This window comes from Falco rusticolus, chromosome 12 (genome assembly GCF_015220075.1).
Source record: "Falco rusticolus isolate bFalRus1 chromosome 12, bFalRus1.pri, whole genome shotgun sequence".
Lineage (NCBI taxonomy): Eukaryota > Metazoa > Chordata > Aves > Falconiformes > Falconidae > Falco > Falco rusticolus.
The window spans coordinates 25,503,808-25,517,052 of record NC_051198.1 but is presented as its reverse complement, the minus strand read 5'-3'; the positions used below and the strand labels follow the sequence as shown (position 1 = coordinate 25,517,052).

Below are 13,245 nucleotides of genomic sequence, written 5' to 3'. Positions count from 1 at the left end.
TGGGGCGGTGCGGTGCCGGTGGGGCGGAGCGGCGCCGTGCGGTGGCGTGTAGCGGTGCCGTGCGGTGCGGTGCCGGTGGGGCGGACCGGTGCGGTGGCGTGTAGCGGTGCCGTGCGGTGCGGTGGCGTGTAGCGGTGCGGTGCGGTGCCGGCGGGGCGGGCGGCTGCCCCCCGGGGCAGGGCGGCGGGCGGGGCCTGTGGCGGCGGCGGCGGCGTTAAGGGCCGGTTCGGCCGCCCTCGCTGCGGCTGGCGGCGCTGCTGCCGGCGGGGCATGGCCCGGCGCTAGCGGGAGCGGGGCGGCCGCGGGGCCGGTGGCCGCCATTGCCGTCGCCATGGGGCGGTACTCGGGGAAGACGTGCCGCCTCATCTTCATGCTGGTGCTGACCGCCGGCTTCTTCGTGGCCGAGCTGGTGTCGGGCTACCTGGGCAACTCCATCGCCTTGGTGTCCGACTCCTTCAACATGCTCTCGGACCTCATCTCCCTCTGCGTCGGCCTCTCCACGGGGCGCATCGCCCGCCGCAGCCACCGCGGTCCCCGCGCCACCTACGGCTACAGCCGCGCCGAGGCGGTGGGCGCCCTCAGCAACGCCGTCTTCCTCACCGCCCTCTGCTTCACCATCTTCGTGGAGGCCATCCTGCGCCTCGCCCGGCCCGAGCCCATCGATGACGCCCAGCTGGTGCTCATCGTCGGCACCCTCGGCCTCGCCGTCAACCTCGTGGGGCTCCTCGTCTTCCAGGACTGGGGCGCCTGCTGCCGCCGCCGCCACCCACCCGCCGCCACCACGGCCCGTGGCCCCCTGCCCGGGGCAGCCGATGAAGCAGGTGCCTTTCGGCTGCATCCTCGCCCGCCAGCCTTCCTCTCCCATGGCGACCTCTCCCCATCCCTTGCACCCTTCCCTTCCCTCCCCGTCCGCCCTCTCCCTCCCGGGGGCCCTCAGGACCCACCGACCTGCTGCACCCCTGGCTGGGCCCTGCCAGCGCCCCGAGCCCACCCGTGGGCCATGGGGGGTTTCGCGTCCAGCGCTGCCTCCGTCACCTTGTACTTTACACCCGGCTGCTGGGCGGCTGCTTGGGCGGGGGGAAGGAGGTGCTGCTCGGAGGGTGCTGCGTGGAAAGTGTTCTGGCTTCTTGTATGTCTGCTCGTCATCTTTGAAATAAGTTGGTTTTGAGAAGGTTGATGTTTTTTCTGTTTGTAGAACTTATACACAACACAGCGTTTCTTCTTTGAATGCAGGTGATTCACCAAATGACCAAAAAAGCCCTGAAGAGGGGTCTGAGAAGAAAAAAGAGAAAAAGTCCGAAGCCTTGAACATCAGAGGTAAAGCACGGGAGTATAGTGCTAATATTATATTCACTTTAAACACTTTCTGGTTTCCATTTCAAACTCCCCCCCCCCCCCCCCCCCCCCCCAAATATCAGTAAGAAAAGAGCAAAAGCCCAGGACTCTTCTGTGTGTATGGACCCAGTTATCTTTAGCAGAAAGGTTTTGGCTGTATTGATGCAGCAGAGATAATGACAAAATAGCGTGGTGCTGAATTGGCTCCAAGTGTGCTCACATTTTGGTTTTAATTCTTTAGAAAATCGCAGCTGAACTTTTTGGAAAGGAGGCAAAGCCTGCTGCACTAAGTTCAAGTCGCTGGAGGCTTTATGGGAGGGTAAAGCAGGCAGATATAAGGCGCTTCTTGGAGCATCACTGCTGTAGTAGTTGAACAGTTTTCAACTTCCAAAATGCTTTTGGGCAGAAAACAGAATTTCTTTAAATCCCAGGGTTGCTAATGTTTTACTGTCAGCAACAGGAAGGTGCTTCTGCACGTTGTTTTTCCAGGTCCTTGAACTGTGAACCTGTCCCTCTGACAGGATCAGCCCTTCTTACATTGTAATGCAGCAGGTCGCCGGGTATTTGCAGAATGAAACAGTATAGTTACTTCTAGGAATAAATAAGTGTCTCATTCTTTCTGTATAGGTGTTTATATGCATACATGTTTACATATGTATTCTGAGCAGAACCCAGAGTGGGTGTCTTTGAGTATATTAAACATTGACTTTGTCCACAAAGAAAGTGCTATCAGAAAGTTGAAATGGAATGGTAGTTTCAGGCTTCTAAAGGTCACCTGTTAGCATCTGTTATACCTCCAAAGTCATGTAAATTGGCATCACATCAATTCAGCTTAAGAGGTTGACATGGCAGTCAAGCACCTGAGTTTGTTGTTGAGTATTTTTTGGTTTGTTTTTTTTTTTTTTGGTGTGTGTCTATCAACCTGTCTTTCAAAAGTATTTTCAGAGTGACACAAATATGGCTGTAAGGAAGGACACTTCGGAAATCAACCCATGTGCTAGAGCCACAACACTTTCCTGAATGTCTGGAAATCAGTGTCACTGGATATTGTGGCATTATAGTGGTGAGATTATTGGAGCAGGAAGACCAAACTCACTTTCAGGGGTGGAAGAGAGAAGAATAAGAAACTGCTGAGTATATTTTAGAGAAGGCCTTGCCTGAGCAACAGTGCTTAGGCATAATGATGCTAGAAACTTTTGAGGATAAGGAGTTTTATGTCAGTTATTTTAAGATACCTGTCATCTCTGATTTTTAAAAAGAGAATTTTTCTTTAAGTGCCACTTTAGCATGTCATCTTTGCAAAATCTATTTTTGTTGTTCTTATAAATATTCCTTGCTTCTGTAGCCGCTGCTACGTGTCTCTCAAATTCTGGTTCAAAATCTGTTTTTCCTTTCAAGTTAGTTACATAGCTATGCTTACTTCATCATCACTTGGCAAAAAAATCTGTGCATTATAGAATTGGAGGGTCCCTGAAAAACATGGCTGGACAAAATGGATTGGCAGAGGAGCTGCTTCCTTGATTTTAAAAGTGGTGGGAACAGGAATCCATACATTCTGCCTGTGACAGGATTAATTACTAGTGTAAAACTATTCTTTTTACTTCTGGAGCATATGCAGAGTAGTTCAGACTTTCCAACACAAGCTGTTGGAAACTATGCATTACCTATGCCATGGTCTTACCATACTGACTTGATTTAATAAAAAGTTGTGTTCCTCTCTGTCTTATAACCATAGCTTTGGGGACTGATAGGGAAATGGGTTCGTTTCTGCGTAGGCCCTCATTATGTGGTGCGTAACCAAGACGTAGGTATTAATGATGTTAGTAATGTAAAATAAGCATTTTCCAAATTCCTTATTCTCCATTCATAATTTATGAAAATTCTGACATACTCTTTTCTTAATTCAAGGGAAGACTTTCTGAGACCTTTTCCTGTTCTTTTTAAGCTGTGCTCTCTAGTTAGTTGCCTTGGCAATTGCATCCTGCCTGTCCTTCTTGTTAGTGCAATAGCTGATAGCCCATGCTGAATCAGGATTATTTGTAAATGAAAAGGAAACACTGCAACTCTGTTAGGAGGAGTAAAACCCTGTGGGAGTCTGCCAAATGGGGCAGAACACGCCTGACTCCAGCAGAAAGAGCTGGGCTCACTGGAAGCTTGTACTTTCTTATCTGACCCAAGTGATTCGGCAGAACTCCAGTGGTTATGCCTTCACTTCTCACACTGAAGATCAATGTTCGTGCACGGAGCTGGCAAGAAACAGCAGCACAGGCACAGCTCTAGGACTTATCCAGCACCAAGCATCACCAAAGAGTCAAAACTCCTCACTCTGGTGCTAATGAGTTTCGGAGGGAGCCTTTTACGGCTTTTCGAGCCAGGAGGAAATGATTAAATTGGAGTGAAGCTCTTGAAAGTGCTTGCCATAGGGATGTTGAAAGGAGATGGTCCATTTTATTCTCTTACAGGCGCCAAATAGAAATTATTTACGAAGAAATTAAGTTCATATATTTAGAAATGTTATGAATTAGGCATGGAGTGGAATGAAATCTGAGTCCGAACAGTAAGGACTGACAAAACTGGAGTGCATTTGAGCAATGACTGGAAGAGGGAAGGTTTTGTAGAGTAGTAAAGAAACAAAAAGGAAGAGAAAAAGAGTTCTTCGATTATTGTAACTTTATAGCAAGAAGACTGCTTTGGTCAATGTAGTTGAAAGGGCAGCTAAAAACATGTTATTACAAGAGCCTGTTTTGTGTCTTTATCTTTTGTACAAAAACATATTTACAGATGTAAAAAGCGGTACCCAGCATTCCTCTTAATTCGGAGTAGTCCAGGCACATACTAAACTGTGGCATCCATGTATGACTGTCAAACCAGATTCTGAATTTCTGGGGTCTGAGGGCTAGTAGAGTTGGTGGGACAAGGTTTAATTTGACTATAATCAAGCTTGATCCAAAAATTGGAGTCTGAGGGCGTTTGGAGCCGTAAGAATAGATTTCAACAGCGTCATAGAAGCTGATGGAGGGGAATAACTGTTACTGGGGGTGGTCTGTGGCTCTCTCTGCTTCCAGGGTAGAACGGATGGATTTAGTCATCAATTTTTAATTGAGAATTGAGATTTAATGTGCCAGGATCTCTTAATAATCTGCAGGCATTTAGGCAAACACATTTTACGTTGCCATGGCATTGCAGTTGGACTGCAGTTGCCAGCGTACCCTACATGTTTAATAATGCATCCCACAATAATGCAGCTGTGATTCAGAGTCAGTATTTCCCTTTCTTTTTTTTTTTTTTTTTTTCCTGAAAGCTGTTATTGAAAACTTTGCTTATGATGTTAGTGCCTGGAGTAACCGCATTTTTTCATGTCAAGTAGAACAGACTTGAAAAATGCAGCATTACTTTCCTCCCCTCTCAAAATAAAAACTCACTAATGGAAATCGTGCCGTTTGTTTCAGGTGTTCTTTTGCACGTTATGGGAGATGCACTTGGATCTGTGGTCGTGGTAGTTGCTGCTACAATATTCCATGTACTTCCTCTGGGGAATGCTCCATGTAATTGGCAGTGCTACATTGATCCAAGCCTGACAATAATTATGGTGTTCATCATCTTGTCTTCTGCCTTCCCACTTATCAAAGAGACCTCAATTATTTTGTTGCAGATGGTTCCCAAAGGTGTTAATATGCAACTACTGAGTAAGTCAAATTTGTTGTTGAAATGCGATTAATTTTAATGATATATTTCAATGCATATGTTATTTCTGGAATGACATGTTTGGCTTATTTACTCATAATAGCTCTAAATTCTCAAGGACTGTGAGAAATAGTCACATGCCTGTGTCCTAGCAACATGACTCAAATCTCTCTGGATTAGTTAAAGCATGCATTTTGAGAATGTGGTACTCCAACAATACATTAAAAATACCAGGTCTTGAGCTATGAATGCTTTGTTTGGGGTGTTAGTGAAAGAAACACCACCAAATTACAGCATTTCCCAACCCTGCAGCAGCTTCTTCTGAAAGGCTTCCAAAACAGCTTAGAAGTTCCCAGTGGGGTTGGTTAATGTTGTGGCATTGGGGCATTGTTCACACTGGTTAGTTGTGGGGTAGCACTGGTTATTTCTGGAGTGTTACCATGCTCAGGGCTAAAGAAACCAGCAGTTGTGGAGCCTTTGGCCAAGGAAGTGGTGCTTTAACATTGCTTCTCTGAACAGCTGCTAAACTGCCATTAGGGAGCCTGAGGGATGGGTGAACCCAAAAGGAAGGGTGGCCTGCTCCTGTGGTCACCTGGAGGCTGAACTGAAAGCAGCTGGGCATAGACCTATTTTACAAAGTACAGCTCTTTCCAAAAGATAGTTCAGAGACTGCTGCCTTCGGATGAGGCTCTTAATGAGAAAGCTAGTAATTAGCCAGTACACCAAAGCCTCTAATATCTTTCTTTCATATCTTCCAGCTGACAGACTAGCTCGTGTACCAGGGGTTAGCAGCCTGCACGAGGTGCATGTCTGGGAGCTTGCAGGTGGGAAGAATATCGCTACTCTTCATATCAAATGCCAAACCCCTACTGATTACCAAGATGCTGCTTACAAAATACGGAAGGTTTTCCACGAAGCAGGGATCCATTCTGTGACCATCCAGCCCGAGTACATCGACCGCAAGACCTCCCAGCTACTGTGCAGCTCACCCTGCATCTCAAAAGCCTGTGACTCTCAGCTGTGCTGCAGCCAGCGGGAGCCCCCCCTGGCTAAAAGTAATGGCTATACCGAGAAAAATGATAGCTGCCTTTCTGCACCGCATAAAGACAATGGTTCATGTAAAAATGATATTGAAATCCCTATTGAGTACCCACTGGCAGAGGATAGCATTAAAAATGTGAAAAATTGTGATGCATCCGATGACAAATCGCAGCTGAGCAGTACACGACTTTAGGCAGTTCCCCCTACTCCACGTAATGTTTTTGTGGAACAAGCGTGTCTTGGCTGGGAAGGGGGGCGTTGGTGGCTGTAGCTGAAGTTGGTGTGGCTAAAAGATTTCTGTGCTTTAGCTGTAAACCAAAATACGCCTGAAACCCCCTTGTATCTGAAATAAGGGTTAATATTTCCACGAAGGATGTTGCGTGCGTCTAACGTTTTTTCTGATACAGCCTAATCCAGTTCCTTACCAAACCATGTGTGAGTTTCTGTTGTTAGAGTGGGTGGGCTGTGCTGCCCTCTGCACTGATGCTTGCAGTTAATGGCCAGTGGCACTGGGAATGAAACGCTGGCCTTGTCTGCTGAAGTGAGCTGTTCTCCTGCAAGCCCTGTGGCCAGTTAATGATTGTACTGGGCTGAGTACTGTATATTTATAAAGGACTTCAGTGGAGATGCTTTACTGATCCTTAAAACCCATTTTTGCATAGACAGTTCGTGTTTAACAGTCACGCTTGTGCTTCTGGCCAGTGGGGTTTGTGAATGAAATTAAGAGTGCCTAAGGGGGAGGGGAAGCACTCGGGAATTTGAACTTGCATTGTTTTCTTGATCGACTCCTGTATTTAGGGACAGAACAGAAGCTGGTCTTGTTTCTCTGCTAGCAATACTGGAGTCCTAGCCTAATCACAGATAAGTATCCTAAAGAATAGACTTGTCACGAAAGCAAAGAAATACTAACATTGTCTGTACTGATTCTAGCACGTGGAAGTGCGGGCAGTCATCCAATTAACTTTTATCTTGTTGTGATTGTACAACTCAGTCATTTCTTTTTTTTTTTTTTTCTTTCCCCTCCTGACAACGGAAGCTATAATAGCCTCGGTCTTAATTCATCATTGTGTGGGATGGTTGCAGTATCTTAAACACTGAGTGTCTGTCTTCATTCATGCTGAATAAATAAGCTAATGTGTTTATTATGAACATTTAAAATCCTGCAGTTCTATGATTAAGGCATAACTTAAGATCATATTAACTAAGAAAGCCCCTTTGAAATTTTATGTGCAGTATTATCACTTAGAGGGAGCTTTACAGAAAATGACAGGGAATTTTTTCCTGGTGTAGTCTCAATTATTTCTTTAAAGTTCTAAGCCCTTCCCTTTGCCCTGTCTCTCCTCCCCCTGCACAAAGGTGTGTTTGGTAAAGCAGTTCCGTGGTCCTCGTGCTGCTTGCTCTTTTGAAGGCATGCAAGGGTGCTCTAAGGAAAACCAGATGATGTGCCCTGTCATCGGTGCTGGATTTAGGTCAGGAGTGTTCCCCAGGTTTCTGGGAGGGGGAACCCACTCCCTAATCCACACCGAGTATAATGTTTGGCCTTACTGGCTGTGCAGCTCAGATCCAGAAGGTTTCCAATACGTTTTTCTGTCAAAAGCAGCCTTTCAATGGTCCGTGTGGCCTGGGCAGGCTGTTTCATTCATTTATTCATGGAGACAATTTATAAAATAGTGGTCTCTTTACCTCAGTGACACCTTAACAGAACGGGCAAGTGGATTTCCTCCCTGGGCTGGGAAAGCACCAGTTTGAAAGCAGCCAGCTCCTTATTAATAGAGACAATTACATTAAGTCAATGAACATTAAAACATGCAGCAGGATATTCTGCTGCTTGGGAAATGGTATGTACTGAAGCCGTGATTGCAGTCTAAATAGCACATTTCTAGATTTGTAGTTAACCCTTTTAAACAGATTCTTGGGTGAATTAATATATTTTATAGCCTTCCATTGTAGGTTTGTGTTATTTAAATTAAGCTATGTGTTAGTATAATTAAAAGCTTGATCCTCCAGTCTGTGATTCTGTTGGCAGCGGCAGAAGTGAAGGCAGCAGGATCTTGCTTGGCAGTTATTGCATGAATTAATGTAAATCAGGAAATGTTTTGAGAATTGCTCTCCCTTTTGAAAGCGTGTGGCATAAAGTAAGACAGCCCTTTCTTCTGGGTATTTTTTTGTCCTTATTTCATCTATAATGATGTTTAAATGTCAAGGTTTAGATGTAAATAACAAATATATTTATAGGGGTTTTGAGAACTGGAATAGAAGGCTCCCAAAATAACAGCAAGTTCTATGGGAGAACTTGCTTCCAAGGTATCCTCTAAAACAACCACCCTTTCATAATTATGCATTTGTGTCTTAAATCAGGTATTTTATATATATATATGCATTTTATTAAATGATTGAAGGATGGAATGGCAGTAGTTTACTCTGAAATTAGAGAAAACTAGTATGTGTAATGTTGGGGCATTTGACAAAATGGACCATCTTTATCCTTCTACTGTTTGTTAAAACTGTGGGGTTTTTTTAAGCTTTTAAAAGTGTTGTAACCTGAAAATACAATGAAGTAATATTCTTAAACTTTTTTTCTTGTCTGATTGAATGTACTGTAATTGTTGCCTGTGGATAAATATGAAAATACCAGGGATTATAGAAATCTTCAGGTCTAGAACTCAAGCAGATTTTAAATTTGCTTTATTATGTAAGCAAGCAAACCCAACAGAGCTATGTTATTGAGGAGATGAACTTTGCTTTTTCTGTGTAGCAACTTTCAGGGTATTCAGCTAAGGTTTCTGACCCGGTATCCTTACCTGCATTTGAGTCCTGCAACAAAATATTGTTCTTCTCTGTTTTAAGTGTGTCACAACTAGGCTGTACTGGGTGGCCCCTCTCTACTTCTGTAGAAGACCTCGTTCCAACCAGTGTGTATTTTGTATTGGCTTATTTCCCTTCAGTTCTTGCCATCTCACTTCTAATTCTCTTGAAGTAGGCTTACCTCATTTTGAAATACAGTATATTTCAGTATTTGCCCTTATCTGTGGGCACTTGTTCTAAATTCAGTTTTGTAGCCTATTGCACTGTCAGAAAATCTCCTTTTGGCTTCTTTAGCTTTTTTCCCCCCTCCAGTTCAGTAATGTAAAATTACTGATGATCGCAGGTTGATTGTGCTGCTTTGTCCTCTTCAAGTACTCCCTTATGATTGCATTGTGATGGCATTTGGGTTCTCTTGCAGTGGTTACCCCTATCTGTTCATCACTGTCTGTAGCAAAGGAAATCTGCTTAAAATGCAGGTGAATTTCAACAGGTAGTCCAGTTTACGTGGCCCTCCGATCCATAACCAGTCATACGTGACCCAGTTGTATGACAATGAAACATTTGCTAGCCTTGCCAGATAGTTGTGGAGTACAAGTGAAATTTGCAATAAATTAACATGGCATTGAATACAAAAGCAATTTACTAGCCCTCATCAGTTATGGGTCTTTTCTTAAAAGTGAATCAATTTTTTGTCACCTTTTTGTATGTGCCAAATGTGCCAATTTGATGGTTAACTTCTCCTTCTTCTGCAGCTCCCTAAATGCATGCCTTGCCTTTGCTCTTCTATGTAAAGAAAAATATCTGATGCTATTTTTAGTATTGCCTTTTTTTCTGCCAGGTTTTCAGTTCTCTTCCTTTTCCTTGTGTTCTTCGCAATACTTATTTTGACTTGTAATGCAACCAGAGGTTTTTTCCTCTTAATGTTTCCCTTATTCTTTGTCTCTTCAAAATAAGCAGTATGGTTTTGCTAGCCCTCTGGCCATGGTGATGTACCTATAATACAGTTTAGAAATACCTCTTTTATGCACCGGTTTAATTTTTGCACTCTGTTTTATTAAAATTCACCCACTTTTTGCTGCGTGATACACTTTACCATTGCAAACCACTTTTGACCCTGTTTAGCTCTTCTTCTTTTTCCCCCCTCCCCTACCTGATTGTTACCCTTACTCTTCTGAATGCTCTTTTATTCTGAACTTTGAAGGGGATATGCCAACAACTGAATTTTCCCCGAAGTCAAGTTTACCACCCAAGGTCTATGGATGGCTTGATGTGAGCTACTCCAAGGACTATTTTATGTCCTCTGGTCTGTGTAGAAGTGTTGTTTGTCTAAATAGTCATCCTGACATGTAAATATATTTATATATACTCAAATTCTTTACAAACACTCCACCTGAACCAACTTTTTAAAGAAGGTTGGTCTGTAAACCTGAGAAGGTATAATGAAATCAGTAGGGTTCTTTAGTTGTTCATTAACACCTTAGGGGAAGGCTTGGCTCACTAATTGGAAAGCAGGTAAAAGGGATGTTTCTGAAAAGGTAATTCAAAAGCTATGAAGATTTCTACAGGTTCTACTACTTACTCTGCTGTACAGCGGAAGCACTTTCTATGTTAAATACTTTATTTGAACAGCGATACCTTGATATGAGGATGTCACTGTATAAGATTGTTACATTTACGGAGTTGTGTTGCTTAAGTTTCCTCCAGTTTTTCTGCTCATTATGTCATTTAAATAATGCGCCAAAATGTAATTTCCATGATTGCTGAATCAATGAACTGTAAATCTCACCGTGGTTTTGTTAACTCTAAGTGAAAAATTACTTAAAGTTTTATGTACAGTTATATTTTTTTCAAAATGAAGTTTGAATGTCTTATAAATAAAGTGTGTTTTTAAGTAAACCTGTTGTTCTGAGTTTGATGTATGTTAGCAATAGGGAGCTTGTGTCAGTTCACATAACTTTAAGACCTTTGTGTGAATAAGGTTTGTTCTTAACCTGTGAGCTTATTAATGCTGCAAATATTGTTATGGGTTTGGAAGAAAAGGGGACAGACACTCAAAAGCTTTTTCTCTGCAAGCAGCCTGGCGTTTCCTAAGCTGGAGGTGAATTTAGAGCCCATAACTCCGGGGTGCTGGGCAAGGATCTTGGCTGCAGCAGGATGGGCTCTTTGCAGAACGTGGGTGCTTTGCTGCTGGTTGCTGGTTCTGGGTTCTGCCCGCTTGTCTGGTGTTTAGCTTCAACTCACCAACCCTCCTGCCTTCTCTGTCTTCAGGCATGCACCTCTGTGTGCGTGAGGGTGCTGACGCGTGGAGAAAGTTGACTGTATGCGTAACACCAGGTTCAGGAGAGCTTTGAGATTCTCACTTCGGGTTTTACGACCTGAATGTGCATGTTAGAAACGAGATGAGGCCTAACACTACAAGTTTAGGTGCTGTTTTTGGAGCAGCAGTTGTGGAGGTGCCCTTATATGTTCCTCTCTCCTTAGCAACAATATCAGGTCATCTGCCACCTGGGTTCTGCCCCATTGTGTCCGATTCCCCAGCTGTCCGTGTACCTACACATTTTCGTTAATAGTCATCAATAAGGAGGCAGTAGTAGTTGTTCCTGGCTTTTTTTTTTTTTTAAATCTTTTGAGTATGTCCAAATTGCAGAAACTACATCAATACTCCATAAAAAATTCAGTTCATATTCAGCCAACATGTTGCCTGTGGCCATGTGCTTTGTTGATGTTCCTCAGCGTGTAGCTGGTGGACCACTAGTGATTTGGGAGGCAAAAATGAAAAATCTATAAAGCAATTCCTCACAAATAAAATAATACATATACTCAGGAGAAAAAAAAATTCAGAAAATAAATGTTGAGAATTCAACCTGTTACTGGTCGTATACGAGAATGACCATAGCAACACTGCCCAAGTGATCCTGGAATTGCTTTTCAAAGGCATAAGATCATGTTGAAAAATACCATCTCAGGACAAGAAGAACAAGGGCTGATAGATTTGGAGCACACAGTTTTAATCCTGACATTTAATGAACAGTTTCCCTGCTGCACGGACTGGCATAAGGCCCTTGAAATTCCCAGATGCAGAGGCCCTTGTTTTGTATCTGGCTCCTTCTGGAGCAGGAGGTATTTTCTGTATTGGAGGGCTTCTGCTATTTTGATACTTACCTACTCTCCGAGAAGCCATAGAACCAGGATGACTTTGGGCTGGATGTAGTAGGTTGCATTTTAAAAAAGAGCTTCTGAAAAAAAAAAAGCCCAAACAACTACAATCTGTATTCTTTCTTATGCATCCAATGTTTATGTTACCCAAACGTTTATGCATTCAAGTTATAGTCTATATTTGCAATCACAGTTTGTTGGGCTTTCAGATGTGTGGTTTTAAACCCAACCCACATCCTTCTGTAAGAATATTTTAGGAGGGTGCTATGGATTCCCCACAGGTGGGTGCACAATGTCTGTCTGCTGTGGTGGAGATCCTGTTCTGATCCAAGGTTGCAGCAAGAAGTGGGGAAATAATGGTGGTCACAGGTGGGTGACAAAGGGTCAGCTAAATTCCCTGACCAATTTAGACTGTAGTTGGGATGAAGTTAATGAATCTTCCAGTTAGGGCAAGGTGGAGGTTCAGTAAACCTGGGAGTAGAGGGTGTGCAATGAAATGTTGAGGGACGTTAATGAGGTATTCAGTGGGGATGGGGAAGCCTCTGTCTCTTCAGGGACACAGCCTTTGCCTTCTGATGCAAAGATGGAATTTATCGTTGAGTCCTAGCTGTGTTTTACAGGCAGAGAGTTATTTCGCTATAAAACTCTAGACGGTGAGGCAGAATTGTAATGCCTACTGCCAACTCTTCATAGGAGTCACTAGAGCAGCCCTGTAGGTTTGTGAATCAGCTTGTCTCTGCTAAAGTGATGCTGGCTGTCTGATGGAAGAAGCACGTATCTTGGTCAATAGACATAGCAGGCATTTGAATAACTGTGAAATGTCACTGACTACTTCTATATTAGTAAATTAATTACACCTGGAAATATTCCCAGGCACAGAGACCGGTCAGCATAGAAGAGCTTGCATCTATGCTAGTAAAATACTATCCACTTCCAAAGAGGGCGGCTCCGTGGTGATGGCCAACTGAGATTAGGTCCTTGACTCTGGACTGTGCCCGGGAATGGCTGGGGAGAGCAGCAATTGTCACGGGCTGTGAAATGCTTGAACAGCTTACTAATACAGACGATCATAGTTCATCCCCAGCTGCTGTTTAATTGATGAGGCCCTTGGTCCCTGAGCTTCTGCGCTGTTTTCCAAGGTAGCAGTACCTCAGTACCTGCAGACAGAAAAGGAGATGAAGCTGGTGGTGGTGTTCTTGGGACCTGAGGTTGAAAGGTTTCTTC

General features: G+C 43.8%; 1 protein-coding gene across 1 annotated transcript; it reads left to right on the top strand.

Moving 5' to 3' along the window:
• Window positions 1-241: 241 nt before the first annotated feature.
• SLC30A10 (solute carrier family 30 member 10) lies at window positions 242-10,761 on the top strand. Its single transcript, XM_037406016.1, has 4 exons — window positions 242-821; window positions 1,234-1,317; window positions 4,785-5,021; window positions 5,778-10,761. Exons 1-4 carry the CDS (start codon window positions 332-334, stop codon window positions 6,251-6,253), a joined length of 1,287 nt encoding a protein of 428 aa, XP_037261913.1. The 5' UTR covers window positions 242-331; the 3' UTR covers window positions 6,254-10,761.
• The last annotated feature ends 2,484 nt before the right edge of the window (window positions 10,762-13,245 follow it).

Coding starts and splice junctions, on each gene's coding strand:
- SLC30A10 (XM_037406016.1), top strand. CDS start 332: ATGGGGCGGTACTCGGGGAAGACGTGCCGCCTCATCTTCATGCTGGTG. Junction 822..1,233: donor CGGGGCAGCCGATGAAGCAG/GTGCCTTTCGGC, acceptor CTTTGAATGCAG/GTGATTCACCAAATGACCAA. Junction 5,022..5,777: donor TGTTAATATGCAACTACTGA/GTAAGTCAAATT, acceptor CATATCTTCCAG/CTGACAGACTAGCTCGTGTA.